Here is an 18,560-nt window from a genome sequence, read left to right as displayed (position 1 = left end):
ACCCCTAAGATCGAGTAGGATGTCTGCGTAGCTTACCGCAAGCAGAGACTGTTTGATACAGAGTCTGTTCATTGAGCTAGTTTATTGTGATGTTGAACCTTCTAGAATCGGTTGGTCTTTGTCAGAGCCTGCTCCAGCCAACGTGGTTTTATTTTAGTATAAACCATCAGAGCCTGCTCCAGCCAACATGGTCTTATCTTAGTATAAACCATCAGAGCCTGCTCTAGCCAACATGGTCTTATTTTAGTATAAACCATCAGAGTCTGCTCTAGCCAACATGGTCTTATTTTATTATAAACCACCAGAGCCTGCTCCAGCCAACATGGTCTTATTTTAGTATAAACCATCAGAGCCTGCTCTAGCCAACATAGTCTTATTTTAGTATAAACCATCAGAGCCTGCTCTAGCCAACATGGTCTTATTTTAGTATAAACCATCAGAGCCTGCTCTAGCCAACATGGTCTTATTTTAGTATAAACCATCAGAGTCTGCTCTAGCCAAAATGGTCTTATTTTAGTATAAACCATCAGAGCCTGCTCTAGCCAACATGGTCTTGTTTTAGTATAAACCATCAGAGCCTGCTCTAGCCAACATGGTCTTATTTTAGTATAAACCATCAGAGCCTGCTCTAGCCAACATGGTCTTATTTTAGTATAAACCATCAGAGCCTGCTCTAGCCAACATGGTCTTGTTTTAGTATAAACCATCAGAGCCTGCTCTAGCCAACATGGTCTTATTTTAGTATAAACCATCAGAGCCTGCTCCAGCCAACATGGTCTTATTTTAGTATAAACCATCAGAGCCTGCTCTAGCCAACATGGTCTTATTTTATTATAAACCATCAGAGCCTGCTCTAGCCAACATTAACATTGTCTTACTTTAGTATAAAGCAGTGCATAATATTTAATCAGCAGTCAATGCCTGATAGCTTTTTAGTTTTGACTCGCTTGTCTTTAAGGAAAATTAGAATTGGCATGGTTGATGCTGACATTGTTGATGCTGACATTGTTGATGCTGACATTGTTGATGCGGAAATTGTTGATGCTGACATGGTTGATGCTGATATAGTTGATGCTGAGATTGCACCATCACATCAGAAGCATTTTGAATATCTGTATTACCGTCAACTGTAGAATCCTAATCTCTACTCTTTGCATATGTAGTTCACTTATGCCATCTCATGCAGTTAATGAAAATTGTTTGATATTTATTAATAAAACACTGAGGTTCAAGGTACTCGCAAGCAGGTTTTGCATCTGTCCTTGACCCTCTTGTAGAAAACAGACACAATTACACTCAAAATTGCATTAAGTGCTAAAAAGGTAGTGAGGCCGCAGCCAATATGTTGCATATAATTACTCATGATCAATTTAGGGTTTATATAAAATGCTTCTTTATGGTTCCATCTGGAACTTACTCCTGTAGCTTAAAGGTTTATTTACGCTTTGTGTTTATCAAGGTGCCAGTATGGTGCCTCACAACATAGGTTTGTCATATGCAATAAAGATCGCATATCGGTTTAAAAGCCTGTTACATTTGCTCTAGACTTCTGTTGTCACAGAAACAAGCAAACTAATGAACAATTTTTCAAAAGGAAAAATATTTCAAGTTTTCAAACATGCAGGATACTTATATTAGGCAGATACATGCATTTTAAAAGCATATAGTAACACGCGTATTTATATGTAAATCGCGGATTGAAAATTTGGGAATGCAAGTTGCTATATGTATCACTTAGTTTTGGGAGTTGTTCACCCTTTGCATGAATGTTTCTATTAATATCTGCTTTTTCTATTAATATCTGCTTTAAATGATTTCTATGCTTTTGATTACTATGCACAAAAGTCATTCTATGTTTCGCTTAGTATCCGTTCTGAATAGTCTGTATGTTTCTTAAACTCTTGTCATCTGTGCCTGTTTCATACCTTCATAGAATTCAATTGGACAGGTTTACCTTATTCTTTGTACTGACTTCTGTTTGTGAAACTTGTGAACTTGTGAACCATGCCAATACAAATATTTACTTAAGATCTATGCCGATCCTTTGCTGTCCATATTTTTGACTGTTCGTTCATAAACTGCAGTATGCTGTTTAAAAATTGAGATTTTACAATAAAGCTATGTAAACTCTAGAGCTACACTAACCTCAAACATTATATTTTAGTTTAATAAGATATCTATCTTTGATCCCCACAGACTCAAACAATAAATTAATTCACCCGCTATTAGTTCAACTTTGCTTTTTGTTAAAGCTACCTATTTACATTACTGTTTATCACATCTCCCTTAAAATGAAAGTGTTTTTGATACTCTATCTAACAGACTAAATTGCATTATAAATAATAGAACAAAATCCCAGCCAGAGCTATTGATAAAATGGGTCAGCATTGCTCAAGTTAATCCAAAAGTACTAAACTTCAACAATGATGACTCTATCTTTCCTGTAAGAAGTTTGTGAGGCAAGGAGGACCTTATGCAGGAGACCATTGTTAGACACAACCCTCAGTGCTTATTGCCTGCAGCATATGCTGACCTGACTATTGTTGTGCCCGGTGTTGTTGTTGGTGATTGATCGTGGGTAAAGGTTCACATCGCTGAGCACAGTATTACATACACGTTTCTAACGCATCAATTGCTGGAAAGTTTATTTAGAATTGTGGAATCAACCATGATTCACCTTCGTCGTGTTACAGAAAATTTTTTAAACAAAGTCGGATTACGCTCAACAGCGTTTCAATGTAAAAAATTTATCGCTGAGATGAAAAATATAAAGATAGCGTCGTCATCGACAATTCTGAATGGAGGAGATTCTTCTGCAGACAAACTTCTCGCTGATGGGAAAAAAGAGAAGGAAGGTGAAAAGGCACTATGCAGTGAAGCAATCAAAATGCATGAAATCTCACTGCCGATTAATAATCATGCTACGAACAGGAGATCTCTACCAGTAGTGAGGTACAACCACTACTTTACCTGTTTCTCCTTTCTACCGGGCGAAAGCCGTCTGCTGGCACCAAAACATGCTATCATCTTTAACCATCACCTAGCCACTTACTCCACTTATAATCCTTTGCGATCCCTTAGTCTGCGAGGAAAAGGCGTAAGTACTTACCTAGAGATTTATACAGCTAATTTTCTCTTACCTATAGTTTAGTAAAATTGCAAGGTCTACACATATATATATATATGTATACATCAAATGCTGGCTGATTCCATATCGAGGATCACAGTCTATTGTGAATCATTCTCAACTGCATACAAATATAGATGAAAAGTACTGCTCATTGTTTTTACCAGCATTGAAAACCTGGAAAAAAAGCTTATCTACCTTTGTAGGAGTTGTGATACACTCTTGTAAAGAAGATAGACAACTTCTTTTCCATTTTGTACTTACATGTATGTTGCTCATAGCGCATTTATTTTTGATTCGCAATGATTATAGTTTCATCAATATGATACATCTGGTACAACTACCTGTTCTATAAATTTTATTTCTTTAATAAATGCTTTGGCGACATTTTTTGTTACAACCAAACATCTCTACATGAATACTACTTAATTGTCTGATGAGTCTGCCGAGTGCCTGTCAAATCAAAGTTTCTATGGCCACTCGCTAACACTTAATGTCGGCTGCAGAGTACCATATTCTTGACTGCAAGTCTTCCAGCTGCAAGAACCTCAGTGGCAAAAGAGCTATCCGAGAGGCTCAACACGCGTCTTTTTAATATCAAAGACGATCATCCAAGTTCAGCTCCTGGACAGATTGCAGGAGGATTTAATAGTAGCTACAAGGTGCCTTACTAAAATTGTCTACTAATATACCGTGACTTGTGATATACCGTGACTTGTGATATACCGTGACTTGTGATATACCGTGACTTGTGATATACCGTGACTTGTAATATACCGTGACTTGTAATATACCGTGACTTGTAATATACCGTGACTTGTAATATACCGTGACTTGTAATATACCGTGACTTGTAATATACCGAATATTAAACTCGAACTTACACATAATACATACTTTTACAATTCAAAGCGTATGCTGTACTTGAGGATGACTTAAAAACTTACATTCAACTAGCTGAGCTCAACAGACTGTTATAATAATGTGAAACATCAGACATAAACTAGTTTGTAGGTTATAGCTATTCTTGTAACAATTAACCAATGGTTAGGTTTTTTACATACAGCTAGAGAAATTTGGCACTCAAAAGTCTACCGAGATAAAGCCAGAAACCTTCCAGTCATACAAGTTCCACAATGCAATAGTTTCATTGACTTCCTCTCTGCTTACTCACCAGAGAGTCATAGAGCACGCGCAGAAGCTAGGTGAGGAATTGTCTCATCATAACCTTTAGTCAGAATATAATAACGTAAGTAACTAAATTTGTAAAATTCACAAAAGAGACTCGAGTGTATGGCGTGCCTGAGCCATACAGTTTAGGGATTTATCTCATTTTGAAATTGTTAGTTAAATAGTTATTTTCCTCAAACAGAAATAAAAATCATTGGAGTAGTTTTCATCTTCTACTTGTTACAAAAGCATGATGCCGTCTGAAGACGGTGTAGAATGAATTCACTCTGGCAGCTTCTCACACACATATTAATAAAATTACTTTTTAAGAAACAAGTCAAGGCTTGGGTGGCTTAACTCACTGTCAGTAGCTCCCTACTAGCTTGCTGCTGATTGCACTTGCATAGTCTTTAGATGGCTGCAGAATGAACTTGGTCTCCTAAATTGATTGTCTTTGAAAGTTTAAAAGTATTGCATTCAACAGCCTTTAAAATACCACTTGCTTATTTATTAAAGGCATTGTGGTTTACCTCGATGTTCACAGAGAAGAAGCTGTCAAAAAATATAATCCTTCGTCTGAGGATAGGCAGCTGAAGCAACTTCAAAGAGGTTTGTAAAAATTACTTTACAGTGTATGCTAGTTACTGGTCTGCACAGAGTATAAGATGTCAGAGAAACTTTTTATTTTCTAGTCTTTAAAACTATTGCTCTGTTTCACTTAAGATGTACAGACACCGCAGAAATTCTAGACAATGTCCTTAGTTGAGAAATTCTAGACAATGTCCTTAGTTGAGAAATTCTAGACAATGTCCTTAGTTGAGAAATTCTAGACAAAGTCCTTAGTTGAGAAATTCTAGACAATGTCCTTAGTTGAGAAATTCTAGACAATGTCCTTAGTTGAGAAATTCTAGACAATGTCCTTAGTTGAGAAATTCTAGACAATGTCCTTAGTTGAGAAATTCTAGACAATGTCCTTAGTTGAGAAATTCTAGACAATGTCCTTAGTTGAGAAATTCTAGACAATGTCCTTAGTTGAGAAATTCTAGACAATGTCCTTAGTTGAGAAATTCTAGACAATGTCCTTAGTTGAGAAATTCTAAACAATGTCCTTAGTTGAGAAATTCTAGACAATGTCCTTAGTTGAGAAATTCTAGACAATGTCCTTAGCTGAGAAATTCTAGACAATGTCCTTAGTTGAGAAATAGAGTAAAATATTGTTTCCATAACATCATCGAATATCAAATGTAGGATTCGAGTACAAATCAAACCTCTCCTACCAGCAACAGCTTTTGGAGACGAATTATGACATCAGAGTTATTTGTGAAATAAATGAGTCCACACAGTCTGTAGCGAGTAAAGTTATTCATGCTGCTATGAATTACCAGAAGAAAGAAGGTGGGTGCTTAAATAACACTGTTAGATGGTATGCTTCTGAGGTAGCTCTGCAGCTGAAATATAGATGGTATGCTTCTGAGGTAGCTCTGCAGCTGAAATATAGATGGTATGCTTCTGAGGTAGCTCTGCAGCTGAAATATAGATGGTATGCTTCTGAGGTAGCTTTGCAGCTGAAATATAGACGGTATGCTTCTGAGGTAGCTCTGCAGCTGAAATATAGATGGTATGCTTCTGAGGTAGCTCTGCAGCTGAAATATTATTGTATTTCTCTTTCAAATACCAAACATCTTCTATTTGTTATGCCATTCTCTAAGCTGTTTGTTGGATTGTATTATTATATGTTGCTTTGTTGTATAGTAATGTTGTGTGTTGCATTGTGGTGTGCTGTATTAGTGTGTATAGTATTTTTGTAAGCTGTATTGTTGCATATTGTTGTATTGCACTGTTGTGGTTGTATTGTTGTGTTGCATCGTTGTGTTTTCTGTGCTGCTTTGGTATGTGCTGTAGTGAATGACATGTTTTGTATATTTTACATTGCCCTTCCAAAGCTGTTTGTTATGTGTTGTGTTAGTGTGTGTTTTATTGTTGTATGTTTTATTAGTATGTCTGGTATTTTGTATGCTGTATTGTTGCATATTGTTGTGTTGCATTATTGTGTGCCATATTGTTATGTGTCGTATTGTTGTAATGTTGTGTTGCATTGTTGTGTATTAGATTAGTATGTGTTGTCCTGCTATATTACTGTGTGCTATATTGTTGTCTTTCAACTTCTTTATGATTATTGATTCAAAACACGTCATGTTCTATTTATAGGGTTTTCTTCAACGCGCAATCGTAAAGCCATGCTGAGTTTGTGCGAGGTAATGCTAGGAGGTCTCTCCTCCGATAATGGTTTATTTATTACTAATGGCGAGCTGCCGTCTATGACCCTAAAGGAGTGGCAGAGAATCTCTAGTTTCTCTCACTCTGACTGTACCCTCGCAGTGTTTGAACGCTGGCTGTCTTCTAAGAGTATTTCACCTAAGGTATGATGATGTATGGTATGTATGATCATACTCTATTAGTCCATAAAGTTTATAACTATTCACAGTACGTGTATGCTTTAAAGAAAAATACAATTTAGTAAAAACCTAGTTTATTTTCATGCAGAATAAAGCAAGTAGATTAGTAGGTTGCAGAGATGCACTCTGATACCAGCTACCTGCGCCTAGAGGTACTAGCAGATTACACAGACTTCCACTAATTGTAGTGTCAATCACATGCAGAGATCTTTAGATTACAACTTGGTAGCTTAGGTTACATGTTTTAAATCTTGAATAATGGCTACAAAATGAGTGTAAAATAATTGTAAACTAATATTTTAGCTAGAGTCACATTGTAAGAGATTTACCATCGAGTGAGTTAGCTGCCAAACACTTATACATTTTCAGTGCATAGCTGGAGCTGGTGTCAGCAGTTTTTAGGAGAATAAGCAACTTACAAAATTTTGCCCTATCAAGTTGTGGCTTGCAGCTTTACTCTCTAATACCATATGAATCGAAGTTGTCTAACCATTGCCAAAAAAGCAGACAAATGCTACTCAATGATGTTCGCTGCCTTTACTGCAGTAGTAACGTTGTAACTTGTTTCTTAGGTGTTCAGTGTTGAAAATAAGTTTTTTGTCACTTGCTACATGTATGTCGGGCATATCATACAGCGTGATCGGTGGGAGCTGACTAATACTGGCTGAGACTACCGATGAACCAGCACTGAAGGTTGCTAGAGAGTTTTCTATATTGTAGGAACTGAGGCTATTCATCGAGAGCGCATATGCAGTAGAAAACTTTATGCATGAGGATATTACTCCAGTACTAGCCTTGGAGCAAAAACAGTACCTGCTGGAGCTCTTTCATGGTCCAACAGGGTCACATCATGATATGTTCTTTCCGCTTATGGCACGCCTCTTAGACTGGGCTGCCAATAGACGCAAAGATAATTACAGGTAAATCTCGTGGAACTTGGCTAGACAATTTATTTTGACAAAGAAGAAAACGGACAAGAAAAAAGTATCATATAAAGAATGATGAGTGGATAATTAGCCTTGGCTTTGTCTGCTGCTAGTTGATCATCTGTATAACTAGTTGTTTGTACTTTTAGGCCAATGGTAGTAGTAGCAAGTTCAGGGAACAGCGGGGCCGCTGCTGTACACGCCTTCCCAAAGTATAGCGGTTCGTTGTTAATATGCTTCAAACTTAACTTCTTGAATTATCTCCTGCATGCGCTAACTTTTGTTGCCAATGTTCATATAAGTTGTTAACTCGTTGTAACGTAACAAGTTTAACAAATTAGTATATTTTGCCTTTAGAAAAAGTAGAGCTCGCTGTACTGTATCCTACTGAAGGCCTCAGTGCAATAGAGAGAGCACAACTCTGCCATGCCATGGATACAAGGTTTCTGACTTTAGGTGAGCTGTGGAATCATTTAGCCTGTTCATAATATTTACCACCAGCTAGTTGTACCCCAACTTTTACATTATCATGGAGTCTCTTCATTATAACTGGGTGGTCTTTATATGTAGGTGTGAAGGGACATAACGATCATTGTCAACATGTCCTTCAACATCTGTTCAGAGATGAAGACTTGCATTCAACCTTAGGATGGTGCTGCGGTTATCTTCTCAGGTAAATAACTTATCAACATTGTTTCAAGTAAACCAGAAAATTGAAAATGTTTGAACCCAAGAAAAACAATTTCTCGAGTTGGCCAAATAGGAAACTAGCTAGAACAGCTCTGCCCTATCTTTTATTTTGGTATGAACTTTACTGTGTTTATCTCACCAAACCTCTTCAAAAATACTTTTTAATATTACAAAATAAGTTGATGAATTTTTGAGAAAATTTTACTAACCCTTAAATAACAATGTACCAAGTTACTAACCCCTAAATAACAATGCACCACTGTTAGAGTTATAGAGCCAACCCAGCAAGAGTTGTTTTTTCTCTTGAAGGTCTCCAAAAAAAGCAGCTGCAGTGCTTAAACTCAAGTTGAAAATCAACTGGCCACTTATTCTCTAACTATTCTTAGCAAATGTTTGACTTAATACGCCATATTGTAAAAATTACTATCACTCATGCAAACTAATAATTCTCCATGCATTAACTTTCAGTGCAGGCAACTCTATTAACTTTGCTAAAGTTCTTACTCAAACAGTCAGCTACATCCGCTCTTACATGCTGATGGTCAGAGATAAGCACGTCAACTTCGGTGATGCAATAGATGTGAGTTTTTCGGCATCAATGTCAGGCTCCTTCCTGGCAGCGTATTTGGCAAAGGTAGGCTACAATTTTCAATAATGCAAAGATATGTACATGTATGTACAGAAGCCTGTTGAGACATGTACCAATGTCCATGTAGGTCAATACAAGCTTGTGCAAGAGTTATCTGATAACAATGTTATCGAATATGGCTAATGAACTCTGACCTATCTAGCATCATTGCCCTGATTGGCTTGTTGTGAGTTGCTGGAGCTATAAAATAACATTAGAATACTCTTTCTGTCTTAAGATAATGCATTGGGATTTACGTCCACCGTATATTTTATAGTATCTACAGTCGTAGGGGCTACTAGTCATGATAACTAATAGAACATCATTAGAAGAGTCATGTGTCATGTTTGACACATGACATTGAACTCTTGGTGTCAGTGATTGACACATGAGGCCAATGTGTCAATGAGGTCAACATTGGCACCTCTTGGTGCCAATGTTTAACACATGACATTGACCTCTTGGTGTCAATGTTTGATAAACTTGTGAGAACACCGTTAATTTTATCAATGATAATGTTAATTTGGTATATCCTACAATTATTAGTATTGGATTTTCAGAAAATGGGGATTCCTTTTCGGCGCATGATCATTTCCTCTGATGATGTAATACTCCACAATTTCTTTAGAACGGGAGTATATGACACCCGCAAGCAGGTAGGCAAACTTCCTCTTCTCTGTGTATAACCTAAAGTGCCTCCAATTGCCAATTGTGTAACCAAAGACACCCATATGAAGTGTCCTACCACACCTTGAAACTTACAGTTCACGAACAAGAAAGGGCCCATAGAGGTATTTGCTAATGGAGGCATAATCGGTAGGGTGTGTTGAGAAATAAAAAGGGACTTTGTACTTCACCGTTCAATTAAATAAATTGGTATTTTTTGTATGACCGGAACGTACAGTTAATCTCTAGATTTTAACTTACTTTCTAGTCAAACAATCCAGCCTGCAGAATACGAATGACCCAACACTCAGCTGAACTGGAGAGGTACCTTTTTCTGGCTTCAAACAGAAACCATTACTATATCAAAAGATTGTTTCAACGTCTTGAAGACAATGGTTTCTTCAGCATCATCGATGAACCAGAGGTGAGAAAAAAAGCTTCCAATACTAAATGAATAAATTTGAAAGTGACAGCTCCAATCTAAACTTCTGTTACTCTATACTCTGACCTTACTAACCGTGTGTGTGGTGCTTAGTCTATGGGTAAAGGGTAGCTAACAAACAAGGGTATGCTTCATTTCCTGCAGTTGTTCAAGAGGGTCAAGGCTGACTTTGAGAGTGGAGTTTGCACTGAGGATGACTTCACAAAGACTATAGCAGGTGTCTTTAAAAGAACTGGTGAGCAGAGTGCACATCACTCACAATATACGCTTTGGTTGAATATATATACATTTTGGTCGGACATGCACTAGTTTAGAATATATACTGTGTAGAATATACACTTGAGTAGAATATATACTTGGGTAGAATATATACTCATTTAGAACATACACTGTGTAGAATATACACTAGTTTAGAATATATAATTGGGCAGATTATACACTCGCTTAGAATATATACTGTGTAAAACATACACTTGGGTAGAATATACACTCGGGTAGAATATACACTCGGGTAGAATATACACTCGAGTAGAATATACATTCGGGCAGACTATACACTCGGGTAGAATATACACTCGGGTAGAATATACACTCGGGTAGAATATACACTCGAGTAGAATATACATTCGGGCAGACTATACACTCGGGTAGAATATACACTCGGGTAGAATATACACTCGGGTAGAATATACACTCGGGTAGAATATACACTCGGGTAGAATATACACTCGGGTAGAATATACACTCGGGTAGAATATACACTCGGGTAGAATATACACTCGAGTAGAATATACACTCGGGTAGAATATACACTCGGGTAGAATATATACTCGGGCAGAATATACACTTGGGTAAAATATACACTCGGGCAGATTATACACTCGCTTAGAATATACGCTCGAGTAGAATATACATTCGGGCAGACTATACACTCGAGTAGAATATACACTCGGGTAGAATATACACTCGGGTGGAATATACACTCGGGTAGAATATATACATGTACTTGAGTACGATATATGATTCCAAAAGTTGCATGAGCTGCCTTTCTTTTCAGAAGATAAGAAATTCATCAGCAACTATATATGTACTTCCTTTAACATGGATATTGTCCACCATTCTTTAGGTTATCTAATGGATCCTAATTCAGCCATTGCTAAGACTGTAGCTGACAAAATGGATCTCGGAGATGGGGTGCCAATCATTATCCCAGCCCCAACCCATCCTTGCAAGCAACCGCATAAGGTGCTCAAAGCTATTGGAGTTGACCTTGACCCAGATGCTAATGATGCTCACGATGAGATGATGCGAGTGTTTCTGAACACGGAGAAACCAGCAATTCACGAAAGACTTTTACAGAGTATTAAAAATCCTACTACAGAGGATCTGGTAAGAGCAGTTGGCTTTAAATGAGAAGTGTTATAGGAGATGATGACATGAACCAAAGTAATATCACTAGAGAATTTTTGTCATTGTACGAACACCCCCTCAACATACAGTTGATGTTACACCAACGAAAGCACGTTTCCAAATATTAAAATTTTTTTTTGTAGAATTTTGCTTCAAATAACTATGAATGGCTAAGTATACTGTAATAATTTAAATTTTCATCATCTACACTGTTTACATTGCAGCCAGTTGAAGAAAGCTATGAGGCTGTTGCAGAACATCTGCAATTCTTTGCCAGTTACTCAGACTGTAGTGACATGAGGGACTACGCTGATAGCTGAGGGGCATACTAGAGGATAGCTATGAAGAGAAGACGCTAATAGCTGAGAGGTATAAAACGCGATTACTGCAGTGGATATAGCCGAATAGTCACTAGAGATGAAAATTCTGTGAGGGCCAAGAGGAGATAACTTTATAAAACGATACTAAGATGATGGAGCGGAATATGATGAAGGATGAGAAACACTGAAATGAATGACTCAAGTAGGAATTGTATGACATTATGACCTTAGTGCTAGTTATACAAAAAGCCATTGAAGACAACTTCCAGGTTTACTCATCGATTAGTATGAGAAATTGTCTTGCTCAACCAATCACAGTGCTGCTTCTATACAAAGGATGCTAGCAAGCTGAAAATTTTGCTGCAACCATGTATATATGTAAATATTTGTGTTCTGTTTAGATATTTCCTTAAATATAATGCTTGGTGTTACCAACCATTCCTTTAAACGGTTCATTAGAGGCATTAGACTAATTCACATTTTCAGGAGAGCGCAACTCATAATGGAGGGAATATTTGCTAACTTCCATCTACCCTTTCTACCATTTTGTAAATAGCATAGGCAATCAAATGTCCAGGCAAGGAGTGACACAAGAAAAACTAGCAAATATGAACCCACAAGTATTTTGAGTAAATATGTCTAAATATTTAAATATTGAGTAAATTTCAGGACTAAATTTTGAGTATATATGTAATAAATTGAGTATTTTTGATACCAAAAATCAAGCTACCGCATTATCAAAGCTCCCACATGTATGAGATAATACCAAACACATGGGCTCTACAGCATCACAGAAAATATAACTAAAAATTGTACTTGAAAACCTTTATTGTGGCATATCATAAAAAATTAAAAAACTGCTGGAACTTTTGGTAGTTCTGTAGAGTTTGAGACTGAACACTCGTTATGCGTGAGAGGAGCTTCTGGAGTTGTTTATAATTGCTCTTTTGAAAAGAGAATGCAGTGCGTTATTTAAAATCTTGATAAAATATATCTATGATCAGCCCAAAGAAAACAGCCAATCCAGGAATGTTCAGCTCAATCTATGTTCACACTCTGGCTCAGGTGATATCATTTCAAGTGCAGATACGGTAAGCGTTCTGGTATCTCACATGGAGAGCTACATAATCTCTCCTAACTGCTACTAGAAAGATCAGACAAGAACGTGATGATTTAAGTAAACAAAATATATCTATAAATGCCAGTGAACTGTGCCTAAATTGACTGATGCTGTGATGATGGACCTCTTAAAAAGCATATTAAGATACAATAAAAACGAGATAGCAGAGCCCCTGAGAACAAGTTTAATTACTCTACAGAATGGATTAGGTTGCAGGCTTGTCAGGTCAAATCCACTAGAAAAGTCAATAGAAAATACGGACTCTATTTACATGTACATGTATATACAAAAATGCATAATAACTTTTATAACAATCTCTGGAAGGGCATAGAATCTATAGCGATGTACATAAGACATCACACTGTCAGAACAGAAGGCAGCAAGATATTTACAAGGAACTTATACATACAATACCTTGAAGATACAATAAATATTAGTAAAAGGTCCTTTGATTAAGCAAACTTGCTCTCTATTCTCTTATTCTATTGACTCGAGTCCTGAAATCCTCTTTTTGATGGTGGAAAAGCAGGGAAGGGGTATCCCCAGGTTGATCAAAGCCTCATAGCCTGAATTACCGCAGGCTACTTTTAATTGGATTGCCCGACTGATACTTTCATCGCTCCAGAGGATGCCCCTCGTATATCCTCTGCAAACACAGACATCTTATATCTACCACGCTCAAACACACTTGGTCTGCTATAAATACCTTGATACTATTGAGATGTGAGAGTTGTTTGTGATAGAATGTGCAAAGCTAAGCATGATCCAAGAACAATAACCAATCACTTTCTGCTACAAACATCTCTGTCTGTGTCCGCGATGAATGAATTGCCTGTAGTTCTAATAGAAGGTAAGTCAATCTTAAAAATCTTCAAATAATAACTTTAAAAAAACAGATGTTTGTAGCGGATTTGTGCTAAAGTGAGAATTTATGTTATACATGTATATGCTCCTTTCTAGTGGTTGGAACAAGTGCCTGATAGTGAGTGCCTGATTGAAGGATGCTATTGCTTATATAGCAGACTCGTGTGCTTTGTAAGTAGCAATGACATTACCTAGTATCCAGTTTTTTCATCTACAGCAACTTAACAACTCCACGCTGCCACTTCCAGCAGGTGGTGGAACTGTTGCACTGTTGTTATAGATGAATACGAATTTAAGATAAAATTGCTGTTTGACTCTATAGCAAAGAGTTAGTCTATAAATTGCAGGGCAGCATGAAAGAGTTAGTCTATAAATTGCAGGGCAGCATGAAAGAGTTAGTCTATAAATTGCAGGGCAGCATGAAAGAGTTAGTCTATAAATTGCAGGGCAGCATGAAAGTAAAGTGAATAAAAATGAAAGAGAATTGGCTCCCAGGAACACACTTAGCATAGAGGTTATACGCATTGAGTATATGTATGCAAGTACCTGAGCAGGGCTGTCACCTGGTCTTCTGTAAACATCTTAGATAATATTTCCATAAGACGAGTAGTGGTTTTCATTTCTTGTTCATACAACTTTTTATACTAGAAAAAAGATAGATCCAGGTTACAAATGAGACAATTTAAGCCTATACACGATATAATATGATGGGTAAATGGTTGATGAGTGTAAATACATCCGTCCACAACACTGAACATTCATGTAATAAGTCATTTGACAAACACAGTATTTCTATAAACTACAGTTTGTTTGATAAATCTAAGAGTCTCAAAGAAGGATACATTAGACAAAATAAATATTATAATTAAACCTTGTCACACTCCTTCTGAAGCTCAGGAATAAGTACTCTCGCACTTTTCTCTAACGAAGGCTCTGGGGCACTCGGTGAAACCTTTTGATGCTCGCACTCGGGCTCTTCCGCTACAAATGTAATGAACTGTCACCAGTAACCTTCCTCACAATGATTTCTTCGCTGGTAGAAATGATCAATAATTTATTTTCTACATAAAATAATGTAATGAATATGATAAACAAGACTATATCTAGCATCGAACATTCGCAACTAACCAAACCAAAGCTAATAACCTTGCCGGCTTTACTAGCACTAGCACCAATATTATGATTTAAATCGTTGCTTTATCAATGTCCTACTCAGAATGGTGAAGTGAATTACCATTACAATCAGCTGTGTCTACTGAGGTATCAGAGCAGCCCGAGGTATCTGGAATTATAGTGGGAACTGCACTAGGTTTAAGCAGCTTCTTGCCATCATCCTCTCTACGTGTGTAGCTGCTCTCTGTGAAGTGGGCCTAATAACGAGTAGTACAATAGATAGCCTGAACTCTAGTAGTTACCTCCAAGCTAAGTTGAACAAGTGTATGAGCGTCAGTAGAAGACCAAAAACAGAGCCATATTAAAGGGAATAGAATGACGAGTTTGAAACAGTATATCAAAATGGCTCTATGAGAAGATGAGGGCTTACTGAGCAGAGGTAGTGCTGACTCGTGTTTGAAGGAGTCCAAAGGCCGCCATCTTCATTTACGCGCTTCAGCTTTGCTAGCCAAAGATGTCTGCCACTGGCATCAGTAGGAAACTCATGGAATAACAGGTGCTTGTTGCTAGATGTGTTGGGGCATCCACCTGCGCTGCATGTCAACACCTTCCATAATGAAGCTGAAAAATTCATTTCACATAGATAATATATCAGTCACATATGAAATACAAATAACTAGGTTTCTACTTTTCATCATAATTACCTACTAGAAAGATCTTTGTTTTATCTATATAGAACTCAGCCCCAGCACTTGGCTTCACTTACCGTCCTTGAAGCGATTCAACTTCCTCTTGACGGTATCTCCCCGTGAAGCCAGATTTACTTCTCCGTCAACCTTACTTGCCTATTAACAAGAATTTACGCATCCCCTTGCAGGCATTAAATAAAATCGTAGAAAAAATAGCAGATGACTGAAATGAGTTATGTCCACTAGTCACAAAAAGGAACAACTAAGAATATGTATAGTTTATTGTTTGTATCAGTCCACTTCAGTGTGCTTAGTTTTATTGGCAGGACGGTCTACTTGATATATAAATTATAGTTGTTCTTGTTTTGCAGTTTTACTCTTTTTACAATATACAAACAATTTTGATGCAAAATAGTTTTTAGCTAATTTGTCTAAAACTGGAAATTCTTTATAATAGCACTTTCAATTGTCACGATCTCAGACAATCTCGAGACCATTGAACTCAAACTCCCTGAAATGGCAATCGCGTGATTTTTACACTAATATCGATACGTTACGCACGAGCCATATTGGAGAGTTAATTGCGTAGTGGTTACGTATGGTTATTTTCCATTTGGGTTTCAATGACAATTCCTCCTTTTTAGTTTGGAAATCTAAAAAGTTCAGAGTCCCTGATAGAAGAAAACTTATTTATAACATATGGAATAGGATACAATAAATGATTAATGGATGTAAAATAGGTTTTAGTGGACCATATTATTCACACAAATATCTGTATTACATACAGATGCATAAACTCAGCAAATGATATATTCAGGCAAATAACAACTGTTCCATTACATTACAGATGCATAAGCCATAATGGAGAAAATTAGCACATGAAGTATTTCGATACATACAACACATGCGCTGCGAAAACAGAAACTGCTTTCATGATTCAAATGATAATAGCTCATGAGTGTATGATGCAGTATCTGTGAAATATGGAATAAACTACTGCAACAACTAAACGGAAATTAAAAACAGTGGTAATAGTAGATAATAAAAATAATGCAAACAAAGAAATGCAGGAAGTAGTGTAAGCAGATGATTAAACCTATACATACTCGTTGCAGAAACTGTGTAAAAGGACATTTACATATCACTGGACATTGAGCCAAGGTGCATCACAGTTTCTTAGAAATAAATCAGAGTAGAAATAGCAGTACAACAACAGCAACAGATAAATATTACAGGGATTACATTGTAACTGGCTTTTAAAAAGTACTGCTTTAGTATTCTTATGCCAAAAAGATGCACCATGCAGTTTGAATGTATGATTTTTAGCATAATGATGCTGTCGGAGATCATAACTGACTGAAAGAGGTTTCTCATCAATGAAGCACAGTGGTTCGGTTATGTCATTTTCTGTGTCCGTAAGGTGTTTCCCAAGGCATAGCACATCACTAGATCCTACACTACTGATAGCAAGCACTGCACAATGGAGTGGATCTGGCTTTGCATTAATACGAAAGTATCGATCGGCAGCTAGCAGGATGACAATGACAACAAACAAGTTGTCAACAACAACAAACAATACTGAAAAGAAGTACTAACCATTGCCACAGATGCATCACTAGAGGGATTCACATCAACATCTTCTGCTAAGCTGCAGACATCATATTCATAAGCACTTGCTGAGGCAGCTACCGCTGTTTTGCGTGCTGTTTGAGGTTTCTGAAAGAAATTTAGATATACATTACATGTATCTACTTTAAGTTGAACAACCTAGCAGCACTGTGGTTGACAATATTATTTTGAATTCAATCATTGAAAAGCACCATTACATATTGAGAAAACAAACCTTTAAATGACGAGGCAGTTTACACAGTGTAGGCACAGCATCTGGTTTCAGTCGAACATTTTGGCCTGTTCTGTCAAAACATCGATCATTGAAATGTTCGCTGCAGACAAGCGCCCAATGACCAGGCTTAGTTATTCTTCCAAGGTTGCGATACCATTGTAAATGACGAGACTTCTCAGTTACTTTGTTTGGAAATCTAAAAAGTAAAATGAAACTGTAGTAGTTAGTTAGCGACAGTAGTAACAACAATAGTATCATTACTCTTACCTCCTTACTGCTAGCCAGCTATATCCAGATACAACAATAAATAATATTATATGCACTACAGACATTTATTTCAAACATTTAGTTAGAATTAACGCGATGGTTTGTAGTGCCTAAATGTTATAATAACAATTTCAAATCTAAATAATATAAAACCTTCGTTTTAGAAAGAGAAAAAAGTTCACTCACTAGCGTATAAATTCATCTAATCATTGACAACATACAGCCACACTCGCACACTCAGTAGTGACACCAATGATATACAGCCCCCCTCAAGGGGGGCCTGTATGTGGCGGCTGTATATCATTGGTGACACTGATCGACTCACACTCACCCAGTGACGAGTGTAGTAAAACTAACTAGTGGTAGTACTAACTAGTAGTACTACTACTAGTAAACTTTAGCAATAGTAATAGAACTAGTAGTAGAAGTGACTCACTTGTGAAATGTTATGCCCTTTCTTCTTGTAAGTGCATTCCTGCGGTTTTTGCAGTTGATGGTATAGCACTGTGCACCTACATCCTTGATAGTAGTATTCTCATTTGTCTTTCTTTTCGATTTAGTGGCGTATTTGTGATCTTCCATAACTGTAAAATTAAAAACTAGATTTCTTTTCTCAGATTGAACGCAGTGTAAATTTACCCAAACGCTTAGACAATCTCCGAGACAAACTTTTGGCTACGGTATAAAGATTACTTGATTCGCTATAATAACCAAAAACCATAATATTTGTTTTTTTTAAGCGGCACAATGTATGAGTATCGTGTTTTATACACAAACTTGGTTCTACAAAATAACAGCGAAGGTTGTAGTTTAGTTTGTTACTCTAAGC

At 37.0% G+C, this 18,560-nt stretch overlaps 1 protein-coding gene across 1 annotated transcript; it reads right to left on the bottom strand.

Moving 5' to 3' along the window:
• Positions 1 to 12,695: 12,695 nt before the first annotated feature.
• On the bottom strand, positions 12,696 to 18,363 carry LOC137407860 (uncharacterized). The gene is made up of 9 exons (XM_068094243.1): positions 18,168 to 18,363; positions 17,465 to 17,660; positions 17,218 to 17,337; positions 15,699 to 15,777; positions 15,363 to 15,553; positions 15,054 to 15,189; positions 14,691 to 14,800; positions 14,366 to 14,463; positions 12,696 to 13,601 (listed from the first exon to the last, which is right to left on the bottom strand). The coding sequence occupies exons 1-9, from the start codon at positions 18,311 to 18,313 to the stop codon at positions 13,433 to 13,435; spliced, it is 1,245 nt and encodes a 414-aa protein (XP_067950344.1). The 5' UTR covers positions 18,314 to 18,363; the 3' UTR covers positions 12,696 to 13,432.
• Positions 18,364 to 18,560: the final 197 nt, after the last annotated feature.

The sequence above is a fragment of the Watersipora subatra genome, chromosome 1 (assembly GCF_963576615.1).
Source record: "Watersipora subatra chromosome 1, tzWatSuba1.1, whole genome shotgun sequence".
Lineage (NCBI taxonomy): Eukaryota > Metazoa > Bryozoa > Gymnolaemata > Cheilostomatida > Watersiporidae > Watersipora > Watersipora subatra.
The sequence above is the reverse complement of the archived record's forward strand: the minus strand, read 5'-3'. Positions and strand labels throughout refer to the sequence as shown.

Coding starts and splice junctions, on each gene's coding strand:
- LOC137407860 (XM_068094243.1), bottom strand. CDS start 18,313: ATGGAAGATCACAAATACGCCACTAAATCGAAAAGAAAGACAAATGAG. Junction 17,338..17,464: donor AACTGCCTCGTCATTTAAAG/GTTTGTTTTCTC, acceptor AATTTCTTTCAG/AAACCTCAAACAGCACGCAA. Junction 14,801..15,053: donor AGACACAGCTGATTGTAATG/GTAATTCACTTC, acceptor TTACATTTGTAG/CGGAAGAGCCCGAGTGCGAG.